This window comes from Eleutherodactylus coqui, chromosome 11, assembly GCF_035609145.1.
Source record: "Eleutherodactylus coqui strain aEleCoq1 chromosome 11, aEleCoq1.hap1, whole genome shotgun sequence".
NCBI classification, from domain to species: Eukaryota; Metazoa; Chordata; class Amphibia; order Anura; family Eleutherodactylidae; genus Eleutherodactylus; species Eleutherodactylus coqui.
In genome coordinates, this window is record NC_089847.1 from 18,768,257 (window position 1) to 18,790,592 (window position 22,336).

Below are 22,336 nucleotides of genomic sequence, written 5' to 3' on the forward strand. Positions count from 1 at the left end.
ACCTGTTGGCACTCAAATCCTAGCTCACACAAGAGCAACTTGGTCTAGGAAGTTTTAAAAGGTTTTCCCACCTTCAGAAGCAATGTTGGACCCCCAGAATTCATTTGCTTGAATGGAGTTGTGTTGAAGTCCCCTGAGAAGTGGGTGGATGGTAGTGCTGCTCTCTTAATCCCTGACATGGGTCCTAGAGGTTGGACCGCCACGAACATATTATTATAGAATATCCTAATGGTTAGAGATGAGCGAGCACGCTCAGATAAAGCAGTTACTCGAGCGAGCATTGCTCTTCTTGAGTAATTGCTTACTGGTCTGAGCGTGCTCGGGGGGGGGGGGGGGGCGCGGGTGAGCGGCAGGTGGCGGGGTGTAGCGGGGGGGGGAGAGTGAGAGAGATCTCTCTCCCCCCTTCCCGCTGCCCCCCGCCGCACCCCCCTTCCCCTAGCACGCTCGGACCAGTAAGTTGGGAGTGCACCTTTAAGGGAAATATTGTGGGTTTAGTTTTCCCTCCTCGATAGTATTTACAACTTTTGGTTCGGTCCTTTACATCCCTACGTACATTCCGGTAAAGTTTACATGGCCATATAATGAAACATTATAGTCTTCGAGATGCAGGAGCCTCCTGTGAATGTCAATGTATTCCCAGCTCTCCAGCTCCGACCACACATAACTCATCTGCATTTTATAGCACGCAGAAAACTCCCCTTGAAAGAGCTCAATGTCATTTAACCACATTTGGCGCGGCGTCAATGAGTTATGGTTGATCTACAATTACTTCTTGGAATAAACAGCAATCCAAGCTGCAGCAGATCGGAGGCTCGTCGAGGCTGTCTCTGCGACATACAACAACCATTAATAAAACACAACAAGCCTGTCTCAACAACATAAAACACTAATTAATAAAATCAACGCAGTTGCTTTAAGACCAATTCTCCTTAACGATTAGCTTTGTGTACAGATTCGGCTTAAAGACAGATTTAGATTATGTTCGTACATCTCCACCTCCGTTGCATCGGAGTTGTTTGTAGTTTATGACAATTCTATCCTAGCTGTTGTAGAAATCTGCCTCTATGCACTGATTTCTTGGTGAATTGCAGTATAAAGCATGGCCAATCATAAGACAGGAGGTGGGTTTCAGACTACCTCAGACTCCCATTGGGCAAAGGAGAATGACTGGAGACACTCATCTATTCTTTCTGTACTCTAAGTACGGATTAAAGTGCAGTGGGCATTGCCAAACTGCAGAAGTGGGTGCAACCGGTGGCCAGAAGTAATGGCTTGTGACCAGCAGTACTGTATAGGATATCCATATCCCCTAATAAGGCGTAAAGCAAGTGCTTGTGCAGATGGGTAAACACTTTTAAATAGGTTTTCTGGGACTTAAAGGGAACTTGTCATCAAGTTATTACAATGTAATCTACAATAAACCTTTAACAGCACTGCTAATGAGATTTTCTTATCGCTAATTAGTTTTATAATCCGTGCCCCGGTCCCTTTACAATCTGCTTTTGAAGTTTTCCCGCGCTGTATTTTAATGAGTTGAAGAGAGTCAGATTTTTCCCTCAGCGCCACACCGGGCAGACCCCTGTTCTTGGTTGGCATACATACTGATTTCTCTTCTTTGCTGTAATCCTGCACACGCGCCATAGCAAACCCTCCCGTGCCCGCGTACCACAGTTCTCCCTTACTTGCTAAAACTTCAGCAGAGTACTGCGCCAGCGCCTTGCGTATGGTTACTCCCACAGTCATCTGACTTTAGACGCTCTCAGTGGTTTATTAGTGATGGTTCCACCCAAGGACCCTAACCGATCAGCACAACAGGGGTAATGCAGTCCCTCCATTGTTCTGAGCACTGGGGTCCAGGTGGGCATTTCCCCTATCTTTAAAAATTAAAGGGCTGTCTGGGCGTTTTTTTCTATCTTATGGATAGGTAAGGTGACCAGATTTTCGCCGGGGTCAAAGCGGGACAAAGGGGTGTGGTCAAGTGATTTTACCTCCGTCGTTATAAAAAATACAGGGCCGTTTAAAAAAAGACAGGGAGCAAATTCTGCAGCATTTCCGCAAGCAAAAAAACTGTCAAAATCCGGACCATTGGAGCAAATTTTGACTGTAAATCCACTGCCTATCCGCAGCTGATTTCGTACTATGTGGCACTCCCCTTACCTCTTCCATAGGCTTCTCACTGTCAGCGCTCCCCGGCTTCCAGTTCCCATAGGCCTATAGGAGTCTCACCTGACCAGCGGCACCGCACCTGAGAAGGCCACAAGAAGCCGGGCAGCGCTGACAGAGGGAAGCCTACAGAGGAGGTGATGGGCAGCACCAAATAATATAAAATCAGCTGTCAATACGTGGCTGATTTCCAGTCAAAATCCACACCAATGGTACAGATTTTGACTGCTTTTTGGATGCGGAAATGCTACGTAATTTGCCATGCAAGTCATCTTGAGGTATGCTGCCACATGCGGAGTGCCCGTTGTAGTAACAGTGTCCCCTATATTGGCCTCAGTAGTAACAGTGACCCCTACAGTGGGCTCAGCAGTAATAGTAACCCCCACAGTGGCCTCAGTAGTAGTAGTGTCCCCTATATCAGCCCCAGTAGTAACAGTGACCCCCACAGTGGCCTCACTAGTAATAGTGTCCACTATATCAGCCCCAGTAGTAATAGTGACCCCCTGAGACTGATATACTTACCTACTCCTTGTATTCCTTCTCTGCTTGGTGCTGCTGCAGGCAGAAGTATGTGCACCTTGACTCCTCCTCTCTTCTCTTGCAGAACCAAGGAGGAGAGGTCAGGGGAAGAGGATCCCAGGTGCACACACTGCCGTCTGTGTGTGCATCCCGCAGCAGCTCTGCAGAGTGATGGTCACGTTCATGATCACCCCACATCCCGAAGGCGGGGAAAAAAGCGGGACAAATGTTCTGAAAGCAGGACAAATGACTGTCCCTCTGTGGTCCGAGGGAAAAGCGGGACATAGCTTCCCAAAGTGGGACTGTCCTGCCTAAATCAGGACACCTGGTCACCTTAGGATAGGTCACCAAAAGATGTTTGACAGAGAGGCTGTGACTCGGGACAGCTGAGCAACTGATTCCCGATTCTGCTGTCAGCCCGGACAGCACATGAAGCAGACTGCGTTGTCTGTAGTATAGAGGCCAGAGTCGGTATTGCATTGTATTCAATAGCAGCTGTGCCTGCAGCACCAGACTAAGATGCTGCAAAGTTGTCAGCACTATCTGCTTCCAGCGCTGACCACATTGGCCCCAGGAATCAGCTGATCAGTGGGGATACTCAGAGGCGGACCCCTTCAGATCATCTATTGATTACCGATTCTGTGCCATCGATAGGAAAAATGCCCAAAGTCCTGGGCAAGCCCCTTTAATGCTGGTTATAGGGGACCCTACCACTGGACCCCACTATTTAGAACAATGGAGGGACTGCATTGCCCCTGTTGTGCTGATCGATCAGGGTCCACGGGTGGGACCTCCACTCGTGGAGCATCAGAACTCGGCGCAAGCAGCATTAATTAATGGCCCCCTTCCTGTCTGTCTGGTGGATGTGCAATAATGGTGTGGGGATGGGTACAGATGGAGGAGGTTGGGGGGTGGCTGAACTTTTACACCCTTAGTTACACCGCCCTTAGTGGGGAATGTCTTCTTGGCACATCCTGGGTTCTCTCATACCTGTAGATGGATGCCACAATAAACTGCAGTTGTGAAGGGCAACATGCTGATAGATGGGTGTCTATGACAAAGTGGTCGCCCCATGTACACAGACCCCACACACTCCTGGATGTAGGACATTGAGATCCGGAGAGCCATTTATGTGGTCCTCCTACTATTAATTCTCTTGTGCTGCTTATAACTTGGTTCACCGGTAATTTTATTTCCATCCCAATTAGCAGCTTTTTGGAGTCAAGGAGCCAAAAAGAGATATTTTTGGAATCCACGATTTGCGAAACGACAAATATTGAGTAAGACCGTTCATCCGTAATTAATATAATTATCTCCTTCCAGCATTTGCATAGGAAATGGACATTTCTATCCTCCCTATAATCTGTTCGCGCCGTGGCTCTTGTAGAAACAATCGTCGTAAAATGTACTGCAGGCGCCGGGGATTGGTAATTTAGGCCATTTTTCAGCTGTCCACAATATGGATATACACTGTTAAAAATATTAGCTTAGCTATAATTAGGCCGTCGGTATAAGAGAGGGACTGATGAGACGGGGAGAGTTTTTAGCACCGATAATTATGCTCATGTTTAATTAAGATCTACAGTTCTTCATATAGTTTGCCATACTTGGCCTCTCTTAATTTCCCAGAGTGTAGGGTTTTATTAAACATAGTCCTATCGCCTCCCGCTGACATCCAGACTTAAAGCTGCTAATTAAAACTCCAGAAGTGGTGGAGATACTCCAAGTATTAAGCCCCTAAATCTGCCCCGCTATGTGGCAGAAAATGTATAATTATGACCTGACAACACTGCAAAACATCATCTATTAATATACAAGACATAATGAGCGGACGGCGGCGGTGATATTCTCTTTCTAGAGAGGGCAGGGGGCACACCGTGTTACAGTACTAGATTACATTACCAATCACTGTCCTCATTTCCATAAAATGCCACTGGCAGTAGTGGAGAGGCAAATAAATGACATGCAGCTATTAGATGAATGTAGTGTAAAGAAATATAAACATATACGTAGGGGCAGTATTATAGTAGTTATATTCTTGTACATAGGGGGCAGTATTATAGTAGTTATATTCTAATACATAGGGGGCAGTATTATAGTAGTTATATTCTTGTACATAGGAGCAGTATTATAGTAGTTATATTCTTGTACATAGGGGGCAGTATTATAGTAGTTATATTCTTGTACATAGTAGGCAGTATTATAGTAGTTATATTCTTGTACATAGGAGGCAGTATTACAGCAGTTATATTCTTGTACATAGGGGGCAGTATTATAGTAGCTATATTCTTGTACATAGAGGGCAGTATTATAGTAGTTATATTCTTGTACATAGGGGGCAGTATTATAGTAGCTATATTCTTGTACATAGAGGGCAGTATTATAGTAGTTATATTCTTGTACATAGGGGGCAGTATTATAGTAGTTATATTCTTGTACATAGGGGGCAGTATTATAGTAGTTATATTCTTGTACATAGCGGGCAGTATTATAGTAGTTATATTCTTGTACACAGGAGCAGTATTATAGTAGTTATATTCTTGTACATAGAGGGCAGTATTATAGTAGTTATATTCTTGTACATAGGGGGCAGTATTATAGTAGTTATATTCTTGTACATAGCGGGCAGTATTATAGTGGTTATATTCTTGTACATAGGGGCAGTATTATAGTAGTTATATTCTTGTACATAGGGGGCAGTATTATAGTAGTTATATTCCTGTATATAGGAGGTAGTATTATAGTGGTTATATTCTTGTACATAGGGGCAGTATTATAGTAGTTATATTCTTGTACATAGGGGGCAGTATTATAGTAGTTATATTCTTGTACATAGGGGGCAGTGTTATAGTAGTTATATTCTTGTACATGGGGGGCAGTATTATAGTAGTTAATATTCTTGTACATAGGAGCAGTATTATAGTAGTTATATTCTTGTACATAGGGGGCAGTATTATAGTAGTTATATTCTTGTACATAGGAGGCAGTATCATAGTAGTTATATTCTTGTACATGGGGGGCAGTATTATAGTAGTTATATTCTTGTACATAGGAGGCAGTATTATAGTAGTTATATTCTTGTACATAGGTGGCAGTATTATAGTAGTTATATTCTTGTACATAGGGGACAGTATTATAGTAGTTATATTCTTGTACATAGGGACAGTATTATAGTAGTTATATTCTTGTACATAGGGGGCAGTATTATAGTAGTTATATTCTTGTACATAGGGGGCAGTATTATAGTAGTTATATTCTTGTATATAGGGGACAGTATTATAGTAGTTATATTCTTGTACATAGGGGCGGTATTATAGTAGTTATATTCTTGTATATAGGGGACAGTATTATAGTAGTTATATTCTTGTACATAGGGGCGGTATTATAGTAGTTATATTCTTGTACACGGGGGCAGTATTATAGTAGTTATATTCTTGTACATAGGGGCAGTATTATAGTAGTTATATTCTTGTACATAGGGGCAGTATTATAGTAGTTATATTCTTGTACATAGGGGCGGTATTATAGTAGTTATATTCTTGTACACGGGGGCAGTATTATAGTAGTTAATATTCTTGTACATAGGAGCAGTATTATAGTAGTTATATTCTTGTACATAGGGGCAGTATTATAGTAGTTATATTCTTGTACATAGGGGCGGTATTATAGTAGTTATATTCTTGTACACGGGGGCAGTATTATAGTAGTAATATTCTTGTACATAGGGGGCAGTATTATAGTAGTTATATTCTTGTACATAGGAGGTAGTATTATAGAAGCTATATTCTTGTACATAGGGGGCAGTATTATAGTAGTTATATTCTTGTACATAGGAGGCGGTATTATAGAAGTTATATTCTTGTACATAGGGGGCAGTATTATAGTACTTATATTCTTGTATATAGGGGGCAGTATTATAGTAGTTATATTCTTGTACATACGGGCAGTATTATAGTAGTTATATTCTTGTACATAGTAGGCAGTTTTATAGTAGCTATATTCTTGTACATAGGGGGCAGTATTATAGTAGTTATATACTTGTACATAGGGGCAGTATTATAGTAGTTATATTCTTGTACATAGGGGGCAGTATTATAGTAGTTATATTCTTGTACATAGGGGGCAGTATTATAGTAGTTATATTCTTGTACATAGTAGGCAGTATTATAGTAGTTATATTCTTGTACATAGGAGGCAGTATTACAGCAGTTATATTCTTGTACATAGGGGGCAGTATTATAGTAGCTATATTCTTGTACATAGAGGGCAGTATTATAGTAGTTATATTCTTGTACATAGGGGGCAGTATTATAGTAGCTATATTCTTGTACATAGAGGGCAGTATTATAGTAGTTATATTCTTGTACATAGGGGGCAGTATTATAGTAGTTATATTCTTGTACATAGCGGGCAGTATTATAGTGGTTATATTCTTGTACATAGGGGCAGTATTATAGTAGTTATATTCTTGTACATAGGGGGCAGTATTATAGTAGTTATATTCTTGTATATAGGAGGTAGTATTATAGTGGTTATATTCTTGTACATAGGGGCAGTATTATAGTAGTTATATTCTTGTACATAGGGGGCAGTATTATAGTAGTTATATTCTTGTACATAGGGGGCAGTGTTATAGTAGTTATATTCTTGTACATGGGGGGCAGTATTATAGTAGTTAATATTCTTGTACATAGGGGCAGTATTATAGTAGTTATATTCTTGTACATAGGGGGCAGTATTATAGTAGTTATATTCTTGTACATAGGAGGCAGTATCATAGTAGTTATATTCTTGTACATGGGGGGCAGTATTATAGTAGTTATATTCTTGTACATAGGGGGCAGTATTATAGTAGTTATATTCTTGTACATAGGGACAGTATTATAGTAGTTATATTCTTGTACATAGGGGGCAGTATTATAGTAGTTATATTCTTGTACATAGGGGGCAGTATTATAGTAGTTATATTCTTGTATATAGGGGACAGTATTATAGTAGTTATATTCTTGTACATAGGGGCGGTATTATAGTAGTTATATTCTTGTATATAGGGGACAGTATTATAGTAGTTATATTCTTGTACATAGGGGCGGTATTATAGTAGTTATATTCTTGTACACGGGGGCAGTATTATAGTAGTTATATTCTTGTACATAGGGGCAGTATTATAGTAGTTATATTCTTGTACATAGGGGCAGTATTATAGTAGTTATATTCTTGTACATAGGGGCGGTATTATAGTAGTTATATTCTTGTACACGGGGGCAGTATTATAGTAGTTAATATTCTTGTACATAGGAGCAGTATTATAGTAGTTATATTCTTGTACATAGGGGCAGTATTATAGTAGTTATATTCTTGTACATAGGGGCGGTATTATAGTAGTTATATTCTTGTACACGGGGGCAGTATTATAGTAGTAATATTCTTGTACATAGGGGGCAGTATTATAGTAGTTATATTCTTGTACATAGGAGGTAGTATTATAGAAGCTATATTCTTGTACATAGGGGGCAGTATTATAGTAGTTATATTCTTGTACATAGGAGGCGGTATTATAGAAGTTATATTCTTGTACATAGGGGGCAGTATTATAGTACTTATATTCTTGTATATAGGGGGCAGTATTATAGTAGTTATATTCTTGTACATACGGGCAGTATTATAGTAGTTATATTCTTGTACATAGTAGGCAGTTTTATAGTAGCTATATTCTTGTACATAGGGGGCAGTATTATAGTAGTTATATACTTGTACATAGGGGCAGTATTATAGTAGTTATATTCTTGTACATAGGGGGCAGTATTATAGTAGTTATATTCTTGTACATAGGGGGCAGTATTATAGTAGTTATATTCTTGTACATAGTAGGCAGTATTATAGTAGTTATATTCTTGTACATAGGAGGCAGTATTACAGCAGTTATATTCTTGTACATAGGGGGCAGTATTATAGTAGCTATATTCTTGTACATAGAGGGCAGTATTATAGTAGTTATATTCTTGTACATAGGGGGCAGTATTATAGTAGCTATATTCTTGTACATAGAGGGCAGTATTATAGTAGTTATATTCTTGTACATAGGGGGCAGTATTATAGTAGTTATATTCTTGTACATAGCGGGCAGTATTATAGTGGTTATATTCTTGTACATAGGGGCAGTATTATAGTAGTTATATTCTTGTACATAGGGGGCAGTATTATAGTAGTTATATTCTTGTATATAGGAGGTAGTATTATAGTGGTTATATTCTTGTACATAGGGGCAGTATTATAGTAGTTATATTCTTGTACATAGGGGGCAGTATTATAGTAGTTATATTCTTGTACATAGGGGGCAGTGTTATAGTAGTTATATTCTTGTACATGGGGGGCAGTATTATAGTAGTTAATATTCTTGTACATAGGGGCAGTATTATAGTAGTTATATTCTTGTACATAGGGGGCAGTATTATAGTAGTTATATTCTTGTACATAGGAGGCAGTATCATAGTAGTTATATTCTTGTACATGGGGGGCAGTATTATAGTAGTTATATTCTTGTACATAGGAGGCAGTATTATAGTAGTTATATTCTTGTACATAGGTGGCAGTATTATAGTAGTTATATTCTTGTATATAGGGGACAGTATTATAGTAGTTATATTCTTGTACATAGGGGCGGTATTATAGCAGTTATATTCCTGTATATAGGGGACAGTATTATAGTAGTTATATTCTTGTACATAGGGGCGGTATTATAGTAGTTATATTCTTGTACACGGGGGCAGTATTATAGTAGTTAATATTCTTGTACATAGGAGCAGTATTATAGTAGTTATATTCTTGTACATAGGGGCAGTATTATAGTAGTTATATTCTTGTACATAGGGGCGGTATTATAGTAGTTATATTCTTGTACACGGGGGCAGTATTATAGTAGTAATATTCTTGTACATAGGGGGCAGTATTATAGTAGTTATATTCTTGTACATAGGAGGTAGTATTATAGAAGCTATATTCTTGTACATAGGGGGCAGTATTATAGTAGTTATATTCTTGTACATAGGAGGCAGTATTATAGAAGTTATATTCTTGTACATAGGGGGCAGTATTATAGTACTTATATTCTTGTATATAGGGGGCAGTATTATAGTAGTTATATTCTTGTACATACGGGCAGTATTATAGTAGTTATATTCTTGTACATAGTAGGCAGTTTTATAGTAGCTATATTCTTGTACATAGGGGGCAGTATTATAGTAGTTATATACTTGTACATAGGGGCAGTATTATAGTAGTTATATTCTTGTACATAGGGGGCAGTATTATAGTAGTTATATTCTTGTACATAGGGGGCAGTATTATAGTAGTTATATTCTTGTACATAGGGGGCAGTATTATAGTAGTTATATTCTTGTACATAGGGGGCAGCATTATAGTAGTTATATTCCTGTACATAGAGGACAGTATTATAGTAGTTATATTCTTGTGCATAGGAGGCAGCATTATAGTAGTTATATTCCTGTACATAGAGGACAGTATTATAGTAGTTATATTCTTGTACATAGGAGGCAGCATTATAGTAGTTATATTCCTGTACATAGGGAGCAGTATTATAGTATTTATATCCTTGTACATAGGGGGCAGTATTATAGTAGGTATATTCTTGTACATAGGAGGCAGTATTATAGTAGTTATATTCTTGTACATAGGGGGCAGTATTATAGTAGTTATATTCTTGTAGATAGGGGTCAGTATTATAGTAGTTATATTCTTGCACATAGGGGGCAGTATTATAGTAGTTATATTCTTGTACATAGGGGGCAGTATAATAGTAGCTATTTTCTTGCACATAGGGGGCAATGTTATAGCAGTTATATTCTTATACTTAACAGGTGATGTTATTGCACTTATAGCATTAAAAACCCTTCTCTGAAATACAGGTTTTATTTTTTACTCCATCCAGAGACATAATAGGAATAATATTAAAAAAAAATCATTTTAGCAAAATGTATATTTACTGTTTCTTTGAACTGAAAGTCAACAGAGCCTGGAATTGCCCCTTAAAATATCAGACACTGCAGGGCAGCAGATTTACTTCCTGAAGACATAGTAGAATATATACATTTATTTTAATGCAGTATCCTGTATGCAGGGTAGAGGAAGAAAGCAGTAAGTGGGCCAACGGCATAGCAAAGAAGAAAGCAGATTGTCTGAGGAGAAAACCATAGCCCGGAGCTGCTGCTTCTCCCCAGCCCTCCCTATGGATTAAACTAGGAAGACAAAAAAGCTGGAAGAGACAAGCTGAGAATTATATCTGCTGCTATGATACAAGCTGCTAAAATGAAGCTTTCCAGATCTGCACTTATAGTGAATTCCTGCAGACTTACTGCTCCGGACAGATTGTCACCTGCATGACGGGGTATATTAGTGTCACTGGGCAATGAAGCTGTCACATTGGTTTTCACGGAGTGAAGTCGGGTTAGAGCTAACACTTTATGATGGGACCTATCGGAAGTTGGCAAACTCTATTGCACAGATGTTGCTTGTGGCGATAATACAGAACTGTACCGCAAGCTTCTGGGTTGTAGTGCAAAATCTGTAACAGAGCCCTCCAACCATCAGACGTCATTCATAGTGCTAATCTCCCCATATGGGGCAAAGGGGTCTTTTGTGTCCACTTCTGATCCAGAAGAAGGCTGCAAAACTATTGCATAACTCAGGCCATTCCATATGAGGACAATGAATAGTGAGAAGTATACATAGTATAAAGCTGGGGTATTCACACCTATAGACAGACAAGTCAACATCTGGGGTGGACATCAAATATGTGTAGTCTGGACAATTGTTTACGGTGTGTACATTGCTGGTTTAATGGTGTTGTCCAGTTGTAGACCATTGATAGCTTATCCACAGGTTAGTCCATCAATAGCAGATAGACAGGGGTCTGTGACCTGAGACCCCCACTAATCATCTGTTTTGCCAGGCTGGTGTGCTTGTGCACTGAGCTGATATCTGCAGGAAGCAAACAGCTCTGTTCTCACTGCAGTGGCCATACTCGGAATCGCACGCCATTCACTTCAATAGAAACTTTGCCTGCAATACCAAGCCTGGCCACTGCAGTGAGAACAGAGCTTTCTGCTTTCTGCAGAAATCAACTCAGTACAGAAGCACTTTGGTCTGGTGAACAGCTAATCAGTGGGGATCCCAGGTGGCTTACTATTAATGGCCTATTCTGCAGACCGGCTATCAATAGTTAACAACTGGATAACTCCTTTAATGCTTCATACCACCTATTAGACTGTATGTAAGCTAATGATTTTCATGGATGCTTAAAGGGGTTGTCCAGGAATTCATTAAAATGGCCACCATCCATATAGCCTGTGGAAACGCATCCTAGAAAGAGAGAACGCATCTCTAGACTGGAAGGGGAAGAGGTGGAGCCACGCACTGAGCCTACCGCCATATTGTTCGTTCCTTTCAGGCTTACTATGCAGCCTAACAGGACTGGCCAGTGGGGCATTAGGCCTACCCTTTACTACAGTCTAGAGATGCATTCAACCTACCCTAGGATGGGTTGCCATGGGTTGCATAGACAGCGAAGTGGTGAGAGATGACCCTCCTACAAAAAAGGATTGAAATGCCACTTCCTTTTACCTGCTGCTGCTCCTTGGACTATTCTGCAGTCACTAGTAATGGCAGTCTCCAAAGATGTCTTGGCCGCGTTACTCTGTGCTGACTGTGAGACCGGTGCCCCACCAACTGGTGCAGCAGGTGCTTCCATACGATGTCTGAATTGGTGCACAGTGAAGTGTATCATTTACTTGAGGATATATATACCGAGTTGGAACTTGTAAGTCTACCACCGGAGGTGAATCCAGAACCGCTGAGACCGCCTCTAAGCCTACACAAATCACCCAGCCTTGACGGTCCCCATCGGCAGTTGAGAGACCTGAGTCAAACTCCTTCAAGTCTTACATGTTATTGCAGTAGTACCGCTCCTCCAGACCGTACCACCGTGAATAACAAATGCTTCAGATTGGCAAAAAGGTCCCATTGAGTAACCGTATTCTATACGTTGATCAGCTGATGCTTAAAAGGAACCTGTCAGCAGTTATTTCCATATGAACTAATAACAGAGTACAGGTATGAAGCAACCCTCTTTCCAACACTCTATGTGTTACTAGTTCATATGGAAAAAAAGACTGCTGACAAGTTTCATGCAACTTGGAGCTACAGTATCGAAATGCAAACTCCAGACCAGGGCCGCCAAACTGTCATGCACAATTGGACACTCTCAGACTTCCCTTGAGTCATTTATAGGCCCCACTGTGACCCTTAGTCATTTATAGGCTGCACTGCATTTAAGTCCTTTATAGGCTCCACTGTGCCCTGTTAGTTATTTATAGTCCCCCTTAGCCATTAATAAGCCCCACTCTACCCCTTTAATCATTTATAGACCCTGCTTGCCCCATTATCCATTTATAGGCCCTACTAGCCCCTTGAGTCATTTATAGGACACATTGTGCCCCTGAACAATTAGTAATGCCCCACTGTGACCTAGTAATAAAAATAATAAATTGAGTCACATCACATTCCCATGGCATTCCCCATCCTCTGTCTTGGCCTCTTCAAGCCAGGACTTTGCAGAAAGACACAGGCGGCCCAATGACATAATCGCACCCCCTATGTGACAGGCAAGGTGGCAGACAGCAGAGCAGAAAGTGCTTGGCTTCCTCCGATGCCGCTGTCACAGCCGGTGAGGACCGGATCGCTCTCAGGCTCAGAGCGCCCCAGAAGCTGCCCAGCAATGGAGAATCTCATCCATGGGGTCACTGCTGGTGACGGAACTTCTTTTTTACCTGATGTTTTGCCCAATTAGTATCCTACACAGAACTATATATTCACATCGCTGCCTTCTGAAATAAGAAATTAATTAAGAAAATGTCTTTATTCAATGATTGCTTTTTCTAGTAGCAGCCATCTGTAGTGTTCGGCACATGTCGGCTTTAGAGTACACCTGTCACTGAGCGGTGACATAAGTAGATTCAATATTATGGGGAAGTAACAACGTAAAATTAATTATGATTTATCGCAGGAGAAATATTAAAAAAATGAGAGTGAAATGACTAAAGATTTAATTCACATTAGTTTTTAATTAAAAGTAACAAACCATAAAGAATGAACATGAAAGGGAGCAAACTATATCTTCTTAAAGGGGTTTTCTCATGAAGGAGGGGGGCTTCATTAGCAGAGAGACATTAAAAAGGATGATATTCAGAGTTAATACTGGGGGGGTAGTATAGGATAAAGTGGCACATAGTGAGCTGGACATATAGGTGTGTACTAGGAGGAGAATCACCCCCGTTTTAATTTAGCTTTTGGGTTCTTCCTCTTATGTTTACGCCCCCGAGTAACATAGAGCATAGTGTTCACTATACTGTAAACCCTTGAGTAGCATTGCTCTTAAGTAACACTGTTTTCAACTTAAGTCAATGTGTCAGGGCAGCAGCGGTCCCTCAAATAAAGTTACATTCCTCAGATAAGGGTGCCAACCGCTCCATGACCCCGGGCGCCGCTCAGTGGGCCGGCACGTAGCTGATGCCGGTCACTTCCTGCTTCTCCTGCATCAGCGCGCTCCTACTCCTCCCTCTCCCCTCTTCACAGTGTACAGTGCCGGCTGAACGTTGCTGTGTCTGCCTGCCTCCTGACACAGTACAGCAGTTGAATCCCCAAAGTGCCGGCTGAACGCTGCCTGCTTCCTGAATTCCCACTGTACTGCAAAATGTAAGTACTGCACAGATGAGTACAGTACAGTAACGAAACGTTTGCAAATAAATACTGCAGTCCTATGTCAAAGCACAGATAACACAGTGATACGTACTGCCATAATGATGTCCCTGCAGTCCTATGTCAAAGCACAGATAACACCGTGATACGTACTGCTATAATGATGTCCCTGCAGTCCTATGTCAAAGCACTATATGCTAAATGTCCAAAAACCTGTTAAATGTTAATTTATTCTTTACAGTTGTGTTTTATATTCATTCAGTATTGTTATTGTTATTGTTTTTGGTATTAAAGACCAGAGTTATTCTTTATTAAATGGGGTTTGGTGTGTCTTTTGGAACATCTAGAACCAATTAATTGGATTTACATTAATTCCTATGGAAATAATGTCCTCAACTAACATTGATTTCTACTAAAGTCCATTGCTTCCGGACGGATTAATGACGTTAGTTGAGGTTCTACTGTACTGTACTTTGCAAGCTGTTGTGCAAGCTGTTGTGTTTAGCTCAGTAATACTTATGGTTGATATAAATACTGTAACAGAGAGGGTGTAGACCTACTGTATCACTGACTTATTTGGCTTTAGTCTACTCCTGAAAGCTGCTGTAAGAGGCCCCCTGGTTTTCACACTTTAACGCCTTTTCGAGGAATATGGCCTTCGATGTAGGGAACCATCAGGCCAATTTCCCAGCAGTAGTCTCAGTGGAGTGAGAGCTGATCCAGGTAGGCCAAAAGGAGCCAAGTAGTACAAAGGAACTAGGCTAGGATATAGTTAGTACAACATCCCATAGGGAGACCCCGGACACCTGACATAGGTGGGGAGCTGGGATGGTATAGTGCCGACGTGTCACGGTGGCTGTTACCAGGCTCCTTCCCAGAGGGATACACACAGCCAAGGCCAGAGTATCACTGCAAGCCACCTAGGACACCTCTAGGATAGGGAATGCCTGCTGAACAGGATAACAGGGGGTTAATTGTTACAGGTGATCTTAGTGTTCTTTAGTACCACGGGTCTCTGGGAATGGTTAGAGTCCGGCATAAACTTTACTTAAAATGAAGAGTAGACAATACAAGGCAAATAACTTGTTGTCTTCACGGTGCAGGTAAATAAACTGACTTCAAAAATTAGTACCTCCATACAGCTCTCCTAGACTTAAAGATGCACCTATGTAAACAGGGATTAACGACTTGTAGTACCTCCACCCAGCCTTGGAGGCGCATGGGTGTGACAGACAAAGCAGTACCTCTACGCTGTGATCCTGGCTTCAGACTGCCGCATAGGAAAAAGACTAGCTCAAACAGTACCTCTGCACTGGGCCTTGTAGGAACAGAGTTACTAGTGCTCTCTCTCTCTTCTTGGGGCTCACTCCTTTAGCATCTGATTACATACAAAATGGGAATCTCTCCTTTTCTTCCATGCTTCAGCACACAAGGGCCAAAGGTGCCCTCTTGTGCCCGGACCTCTTGCACCACCAAACTCCTGAAGACATGGACTCCCTTCCTGCTTCTAATCACTCACTTTTATAAACTCTCTCATACCACGTGACATGACAGACTTGATACATTTACATGCAGGCTTTAGATTTTATTAAACATTAACCATTCAAGCGCTGCAGCTGTACAACACACATACTGGAAATGACAAGACAGGCTTTGCACAGTGCATCAACATAGGACAAAGATGTATGACATTTATGGAGGGGGCCAGGATGATGTGCCGGGCCACTACATTAGTAAAATAGGTTGAGATGAGCACAAGTGAAGTTCAAGCAATATAGTAAATCAGGATGGATATCAAAGTAGGTGGCAATCGGGCAAGACATAGTCAGAAAATTGTCTGAGGTCAGGACAGGCAGAGTTCGGAAAGTTGGGTATACAGACAGAGTGTTAAACCAAGTAGCAAGCAGAATGCAAGCGCACCTCAACTTGGAACACTAGGAACGCTTTTGCTCAGGCAACTTCCAGTGAGCAAAAAGCCGTGATAGACTGTGGATGGGAAAGCTGGGTGCAAGTGCTGGTGCTTTAAGAGGTAAGCCAAGCTCTTGTGCTTGCCCTACAGGCAGAGGCAGAAGCTGGGCGAATGGTGAGGAGTCCATCGCACAAAAATCTTTTAGCAGGAGGATGCCGATGGCTGCAACCAGTGTGGAGGGTAGGTGATGAAAGGCACCACGAGCCTTAGCTATGTGCTACACATGCAGTCACACGGAGCGCCCACCACCACCTTGTAGGAGACAGAAGTGGTCTGGGACCAATCGTTCTCCTTAGGTCTCCCAGACAATTGAACTTCCTCCATGTGGAGCCATATGAATCCTCCTCCTCCTGACTATCTTCTGATATTCTGGGGCACTGCTGTCATCCGATTGGCACAACACAATTGCTTACTTCTGCTGCCATTATTTACGGTATGAGCTTGGTTCTGGTATTGTATCTATTATATATATATATATATATATATATATATACTGAGTTTCGATTGTGCTGTGTTTATGTTATAAGGTTGGTTCTGGTATTGTACCTATATATTTACTGAGTTGTTTCGTTTGTACTGTGTTTATGTTATGAGGTTGGTTCTGATATTGTATCTATGTATTGAGGTTGGTTTGTGCTTTATTTATGTACTGAGCTTTGTTCTGTGGCTGTATTCATGTTATGGGTTTAGTACTGGCACTGTATATATATATATATATATATATATATATATATATATATATATATATATATATATATATATAGGAGCTTGGTACTGGTACAGTATTTAGTCATTGAGCTGTTCTGCTGTGAGTATGCTGTTATATTGCAGAACAGAGGCAGACTGCCTATATATATATATATATATAGCTTTCTTTCCTTATGACGGTAGGAGGCAGGAGGGGGCAAAAAATTTCACACAGGGTGCCATTAAACCCAAGACTGACAATGTGCATGTAGGACTGATGTATGATCTGACATCTGATGCGACACCCGGGAATCCTTAGGAAGTGAATCTTTATTACTGTGTCGACACGGGACATTGGAACACGTGTGTGTGTGATATATATATATATATATATGTCCCAATATTCCACAGGATAACATCTTGCCCTTTAGAACTCAACAAGATCGGGCCTTTAATAGCATACAAACATTCTTGCCTATGGTTTCCTCATTGATGAGACATAGATGGGGCCACTTCGTTGGGCGTCACAATTTAAAATTAAAAAAACACATTTTTTTGGACTCCTTCTCTTTGTAGCTTTATTACAGAGCTGCGGTATAGCATTAGAAGTCTACGTGCCAGCAACGTTAATGCGCAGGGATTAACAAATCCTAATAATGAACATGACAATCTTCCCCCTGAGTCTTAGATTAGGGAATAATAATTGTAAGTCACTAAATTAGCTTTTTAATTGATTTTTTATTCTTAAATATATGTATACAGTCGCGCTTAATAACTTCTTCTCTTCCCTAAAGAAACACAGAACATTCCATCTAAATGCCCGGGCTCTGACAGTAGACTTCACTTTAAATCTATCGTATAAGCTACAAACACATGACGTATCTAAATAGCGCTCTATCGTCATATAATCAAAGCATGAGCTTCACAGATATCTTGACATTGGTCAATACTTGGAGACGGCCATGTTGGAGTAAGACCGACTGTTTAGTGCTTAGAAGACATCGTTCTATTGATATGGGCCACACAACCCATTTATATATATATTGTTCCCTCCTTGTTGATTCGTGGGGCTGTCGCCAGGGTAGCAAGAAGGAAAATGAAATCAATTGGCATACATAGACAAGAAAATATTAAATCTCATATGTCCTTTGTCTCCAGTAGGGTTAACAAAGTTATTTCATTCACCCATACTAGGCTTTAATTCATACCCTAATCATCCTCGCCCCCCATAGAACTTAGCAGAATAGTCCATCATAGAAAGAAACAGGAAATGACTGCCGAAGACAGCATAATACTTCATTGTCTACTGCAACGTGAATGGGATTGAGATGAAATAACCAAAGCATAGTCCATGGATAAGAGTAGGACTGTTTCTGCATGAAAGCAGCCATGTTTTTCTTATAGTATCTCATAAACCTTTAACCCTTTCCAATCCACTGTCTGACGTCTAAAGACGTTATGATTTAAAGCTGTACAGCTCCAATGTTGGAAGACGTCCGTCGGGGTTATCTTACTGTATATTGCCAGCCTCTCTGCTGCCAAAGCCTATCCAACGTGTCACCTCATGCAGTACTGGCTTTAGCCAGCAGATAGCGCCGTTGTGTAGCGGCAGAAAAAGAGTAAGCCCACTAGGAAAACCAGGATACAAATTAGATTAGAAAGGGTTAAAGAGGACTGATGAGTTGGATGGGCTACATACCTTTACAGCTGTGTCCCCACTAACTCTATTTCTAGTTTTCTTTTTCGTCTAGATCACCCCCATTAACTCACAATTACTCCTGTTACATATGGAGCCCGACACTAGTCTACTGTCAAGTGGATGGTCTCCACCGCTCATTGTCAATCAAACATGACCTCAGCCATTGACACTGAGTGGTGGAGACCACCTGCTTGACAGTAGGCTAGTACTGAACTCTGCATGTAACAGCATTATTAAGGGAAATCTGGGGAGTCTAGGAGAAAAATTAAAGTAGCAATGGAATTAGCAGGGATGAGACTGTAAAGATACAGGATGCAGCCCATCCCACTCATCAGAGGACCTAACAGGTTCTCTTTAAAAAAAAAGTACAGAAAGAAATACTATACCTCCAGCTTCACCTCTAACTGGTGGATTGCAAAATTGGATTTTACCTATCTGACAACGTAAATAGAAGACTTCAAGTGATTCCAAATCAATGTACATGTAGTTAAGTGAAAAGTCAAATTCGTTCGTTATGGCTGAAGTTGAGTATTTCATCGCCATTCCAGAGATGCCACACAGGAGGGTTCCTCGTGATACTCAGCCTCAGCATTGACAAAAGGCACATACACACACACAGACACATACACACATACATATATATGTGTGTGAATCTCTGTGGTTAAACTAGTGTATGAAAGCCAACCAAAACTCCAGGAGTGCCTCCACCAAAGGATCATCCATCAATAATCCCAGGCTTCTACACTTAGGTCAAATCCTAATGTGTTTTGGCCTCACTATTTTTGCAAATTACTGCCCACAAGAAATATGGGTCTGATCCACATCACAGGCAATCTGTTCAAAACACTTAAAAAAAAGGCAAAAAAAAGCCAATGACAAGTATGTAAAAGCAAATATATAAATCACCCACAGTAGAGCTCTAGTAGAAGATGATTATCATGATCCAAACCAAACTAGGAATACAGAAGTGAAGACAAAAACACAACTGCTCTACAATCATTTGACCAATCGCTGGCAGATAGACCCACCCAAGTCATCCGGACACCCAAACAAGCAAATCTTATACTGTTGAGTATAGTCTTGGTAAGGATTTGAGATCATGGATAGCAAGAAAATTTAATGTGTATTGTTAATCAAATTTAGCCAGCTCTCCTAAATGAAACAAATGACCAGACTGAAGCTTCATCTCATATTACATACATTTTGAGAAGTCTTATGTCTTGTGAAAAAAATTGTATTTGGCTAACAAAAGAACAGCATCAAGTTGTAGGCAATTACAAGTATATTGGGAAGACCGCTGAGAAGACTGAAGACCCCAGGTAGAAACCTTCTGCTTGGGTCTCCTGGCTTCTCAATGGCCTGAAGAAAAAAAAACTTGGTTGCCAAGATCTCAAATATCACTAATAGTATCAATAATAATAATCACATGACTACAAATGACATAACAAGAAAGAGATAGCTGCCATTTTGGATATTCCTTATACAGCAGAATGGTTTGGCCCATCCATGGTGACCCTTACGATAGCACAAACTTCGATCCTGATAGTTGTACAGTGAACTTACCGTATAGTCTGGTGCTGGAGAGTGTCTGGATCTGTAGCGCTTACTGTAAACAACATAGATCCGATGGGAATGTTTTCTTGTGTCGACACTTTCATTGGATCAGGCTGAAAAACTGGACCCTCGTTCACATCTAGTACAATAATCTGAACTGTTGCTGTAGAGCTTGCCCCATAGCCAACATCCGGGATAAGAGGATCTTCATTTTCAACTTTGATCATCAGGGTGTGAAATGCCAAAATCTCACAGTCCAAGGGCTGCAATTTAAAAAAATGGATATTTCATTATATTTACACTGCAGGTTGTTATATACATTGAGGCAAATCTATATTTCCCATTACTTAACTCTTATATTTTTCACACAGGATATTTTTGACCAACTCACATTTATAAACAAAGGGAATTCCATCTTAAATGGATTGTCATCAATAGCAGATTGGCAGGGGTCCGCCACCTGGGACTTCAAGAGATCAGCTGTTCCCCTGGGTTGCTACTGGAGGCTGATTCCCATTCACTTCAACAGGACTCAGTCTGCAGTACCAACCTGGGCCACTGAACAATGTATGAAACTTTCTACTTTCGGCAGCAAAATAGCTCTGTACACTTTCTGATAGTGAGAGTAATGAATGATTGGAACAGGTTTCCACGGGAGGTGGGTAGTTCTCCTTCAATGGAAGTTTTCAAACAGAGTGTATTGTTTGTGGAACTGGGTTGCAGCCGCGGGTGAAGTAGCTGTGCATATCCAGAGAGTTGCCAGAGGAGAGCCAGAGGTCAGTATTCGTAGGTCTCAGTTTGTAGTACAAAGGAGGAGGTGGATATCGTAGTCAGGAGGAAAGCTAGAGATCGGTATTGGTAGGTCTCAGTTTGTGGTACAAAGGAGGAGGTGGATATCGTAGTCAGGAGGAAAGGCAGATGTTGGAATTCGTAGGATCTCAGTTTGCGGTATAAAGAAGGAGGCGGATATCGTATTCAGGGGGAAAGCTAGAGATCGCTATTGGTAGGTCTCAGTTTGTGGTACAAAGGAGGAGGCAGATATCGTAGTCAGGAGGAAAGCTAGAGATTGGTATAGGTAGGTCTCAGTTTGCAGTACAAAAAAGGAGGCAGATATCGTAGTCAGGAGAAGAGCCAGAGGTCGGTATTGGTAGGTTTCAGTTTGCGGTACAAGAGAGGAGGCAGATATCAAAACCAGGAGAAAAGCCAGAGGTCGGAATTGGTAGGTCTCAGTTTGCGATACAGAGGAGGAGGCGGATATCATAGTCAGGAGCAAAGCCAGAGGTCGGTTTCGGATTTTGTCAGTACACTTCAATCACCATATAGGAATCTTTCACACTACGTTGTCTACTGCTAAAAGTTTAAAAATGAATACTTTGACTTATACATAGTTTTTTTAGAAAAAACATAGACAAATGTGAATGTACACCTCCCTTCTGCTCCCCAGGATGCTTCTGTCTACCCTGAGCTCGCCTTATTGTGTCCTGCAAAAAAAGTACACGTTCGTTTATGCTTTTTTACACTAGGTTTTCCCACAGCCTCATGTATGCTGTATTGCACGTTACGGTTTTCACTCTAAAAAAACTGAGCTACAAGTAGGCCCTTGGACCCCCTGGAGACTGCAACACACATCAGCCGATTCCGACCCTGGGATGGAGGACTCTGTCGTAGTACCCCCGTTTCAATATTGTAAAATGTTAAAAGTTTTTATCTCACATTTTCTTTGCTCTATACTTCCTGGATGTTTTTTACATGCCGTCCCCATAGTAACCTGCATTAAAAACGTATCGTACTTCCATATAAATCGCACGTAATGCACTTACAATGCATTTTTTTAACACTCCACTGGAAAATAATTAGTGATTTTTGAAGAAGAAGCGCACAGAAATAGAACTCTTACTATTGGTCCGAGAAGGGCAGGACCTATCTTCCTGCTGATGTTTTCAAACTCGTGCGATATGGCGTGGAGTTTGATT

At 40.9% G+C, this 22,336-nt stretch overlaps 1 protein-coding gene across 2 annotated transcripts in view; it reads right to left on the minus strand.

The window, feature by feature from the left end:
* CDH13 (cadherin 13) overlaps positions 1 to 22,336 on the minus strand; it is a 691,633-nt gene that overhangs the window by 96,350 nt on the left and 572,947 nt on the right. For both annotated transcript variants that reach the window (XM_066583672.1, XM_066583671.1), the window contains exon 10: positions 20,373 to 20,626. In XM_066583672.1, the coding sequence (XP_066439769.1) occupies positions 20,373 to 20,626 (254 nt within the window). The remainder of the gene's footprint in view (positions 1 to 20,372; positions 20,627 to 22,336) is intronic.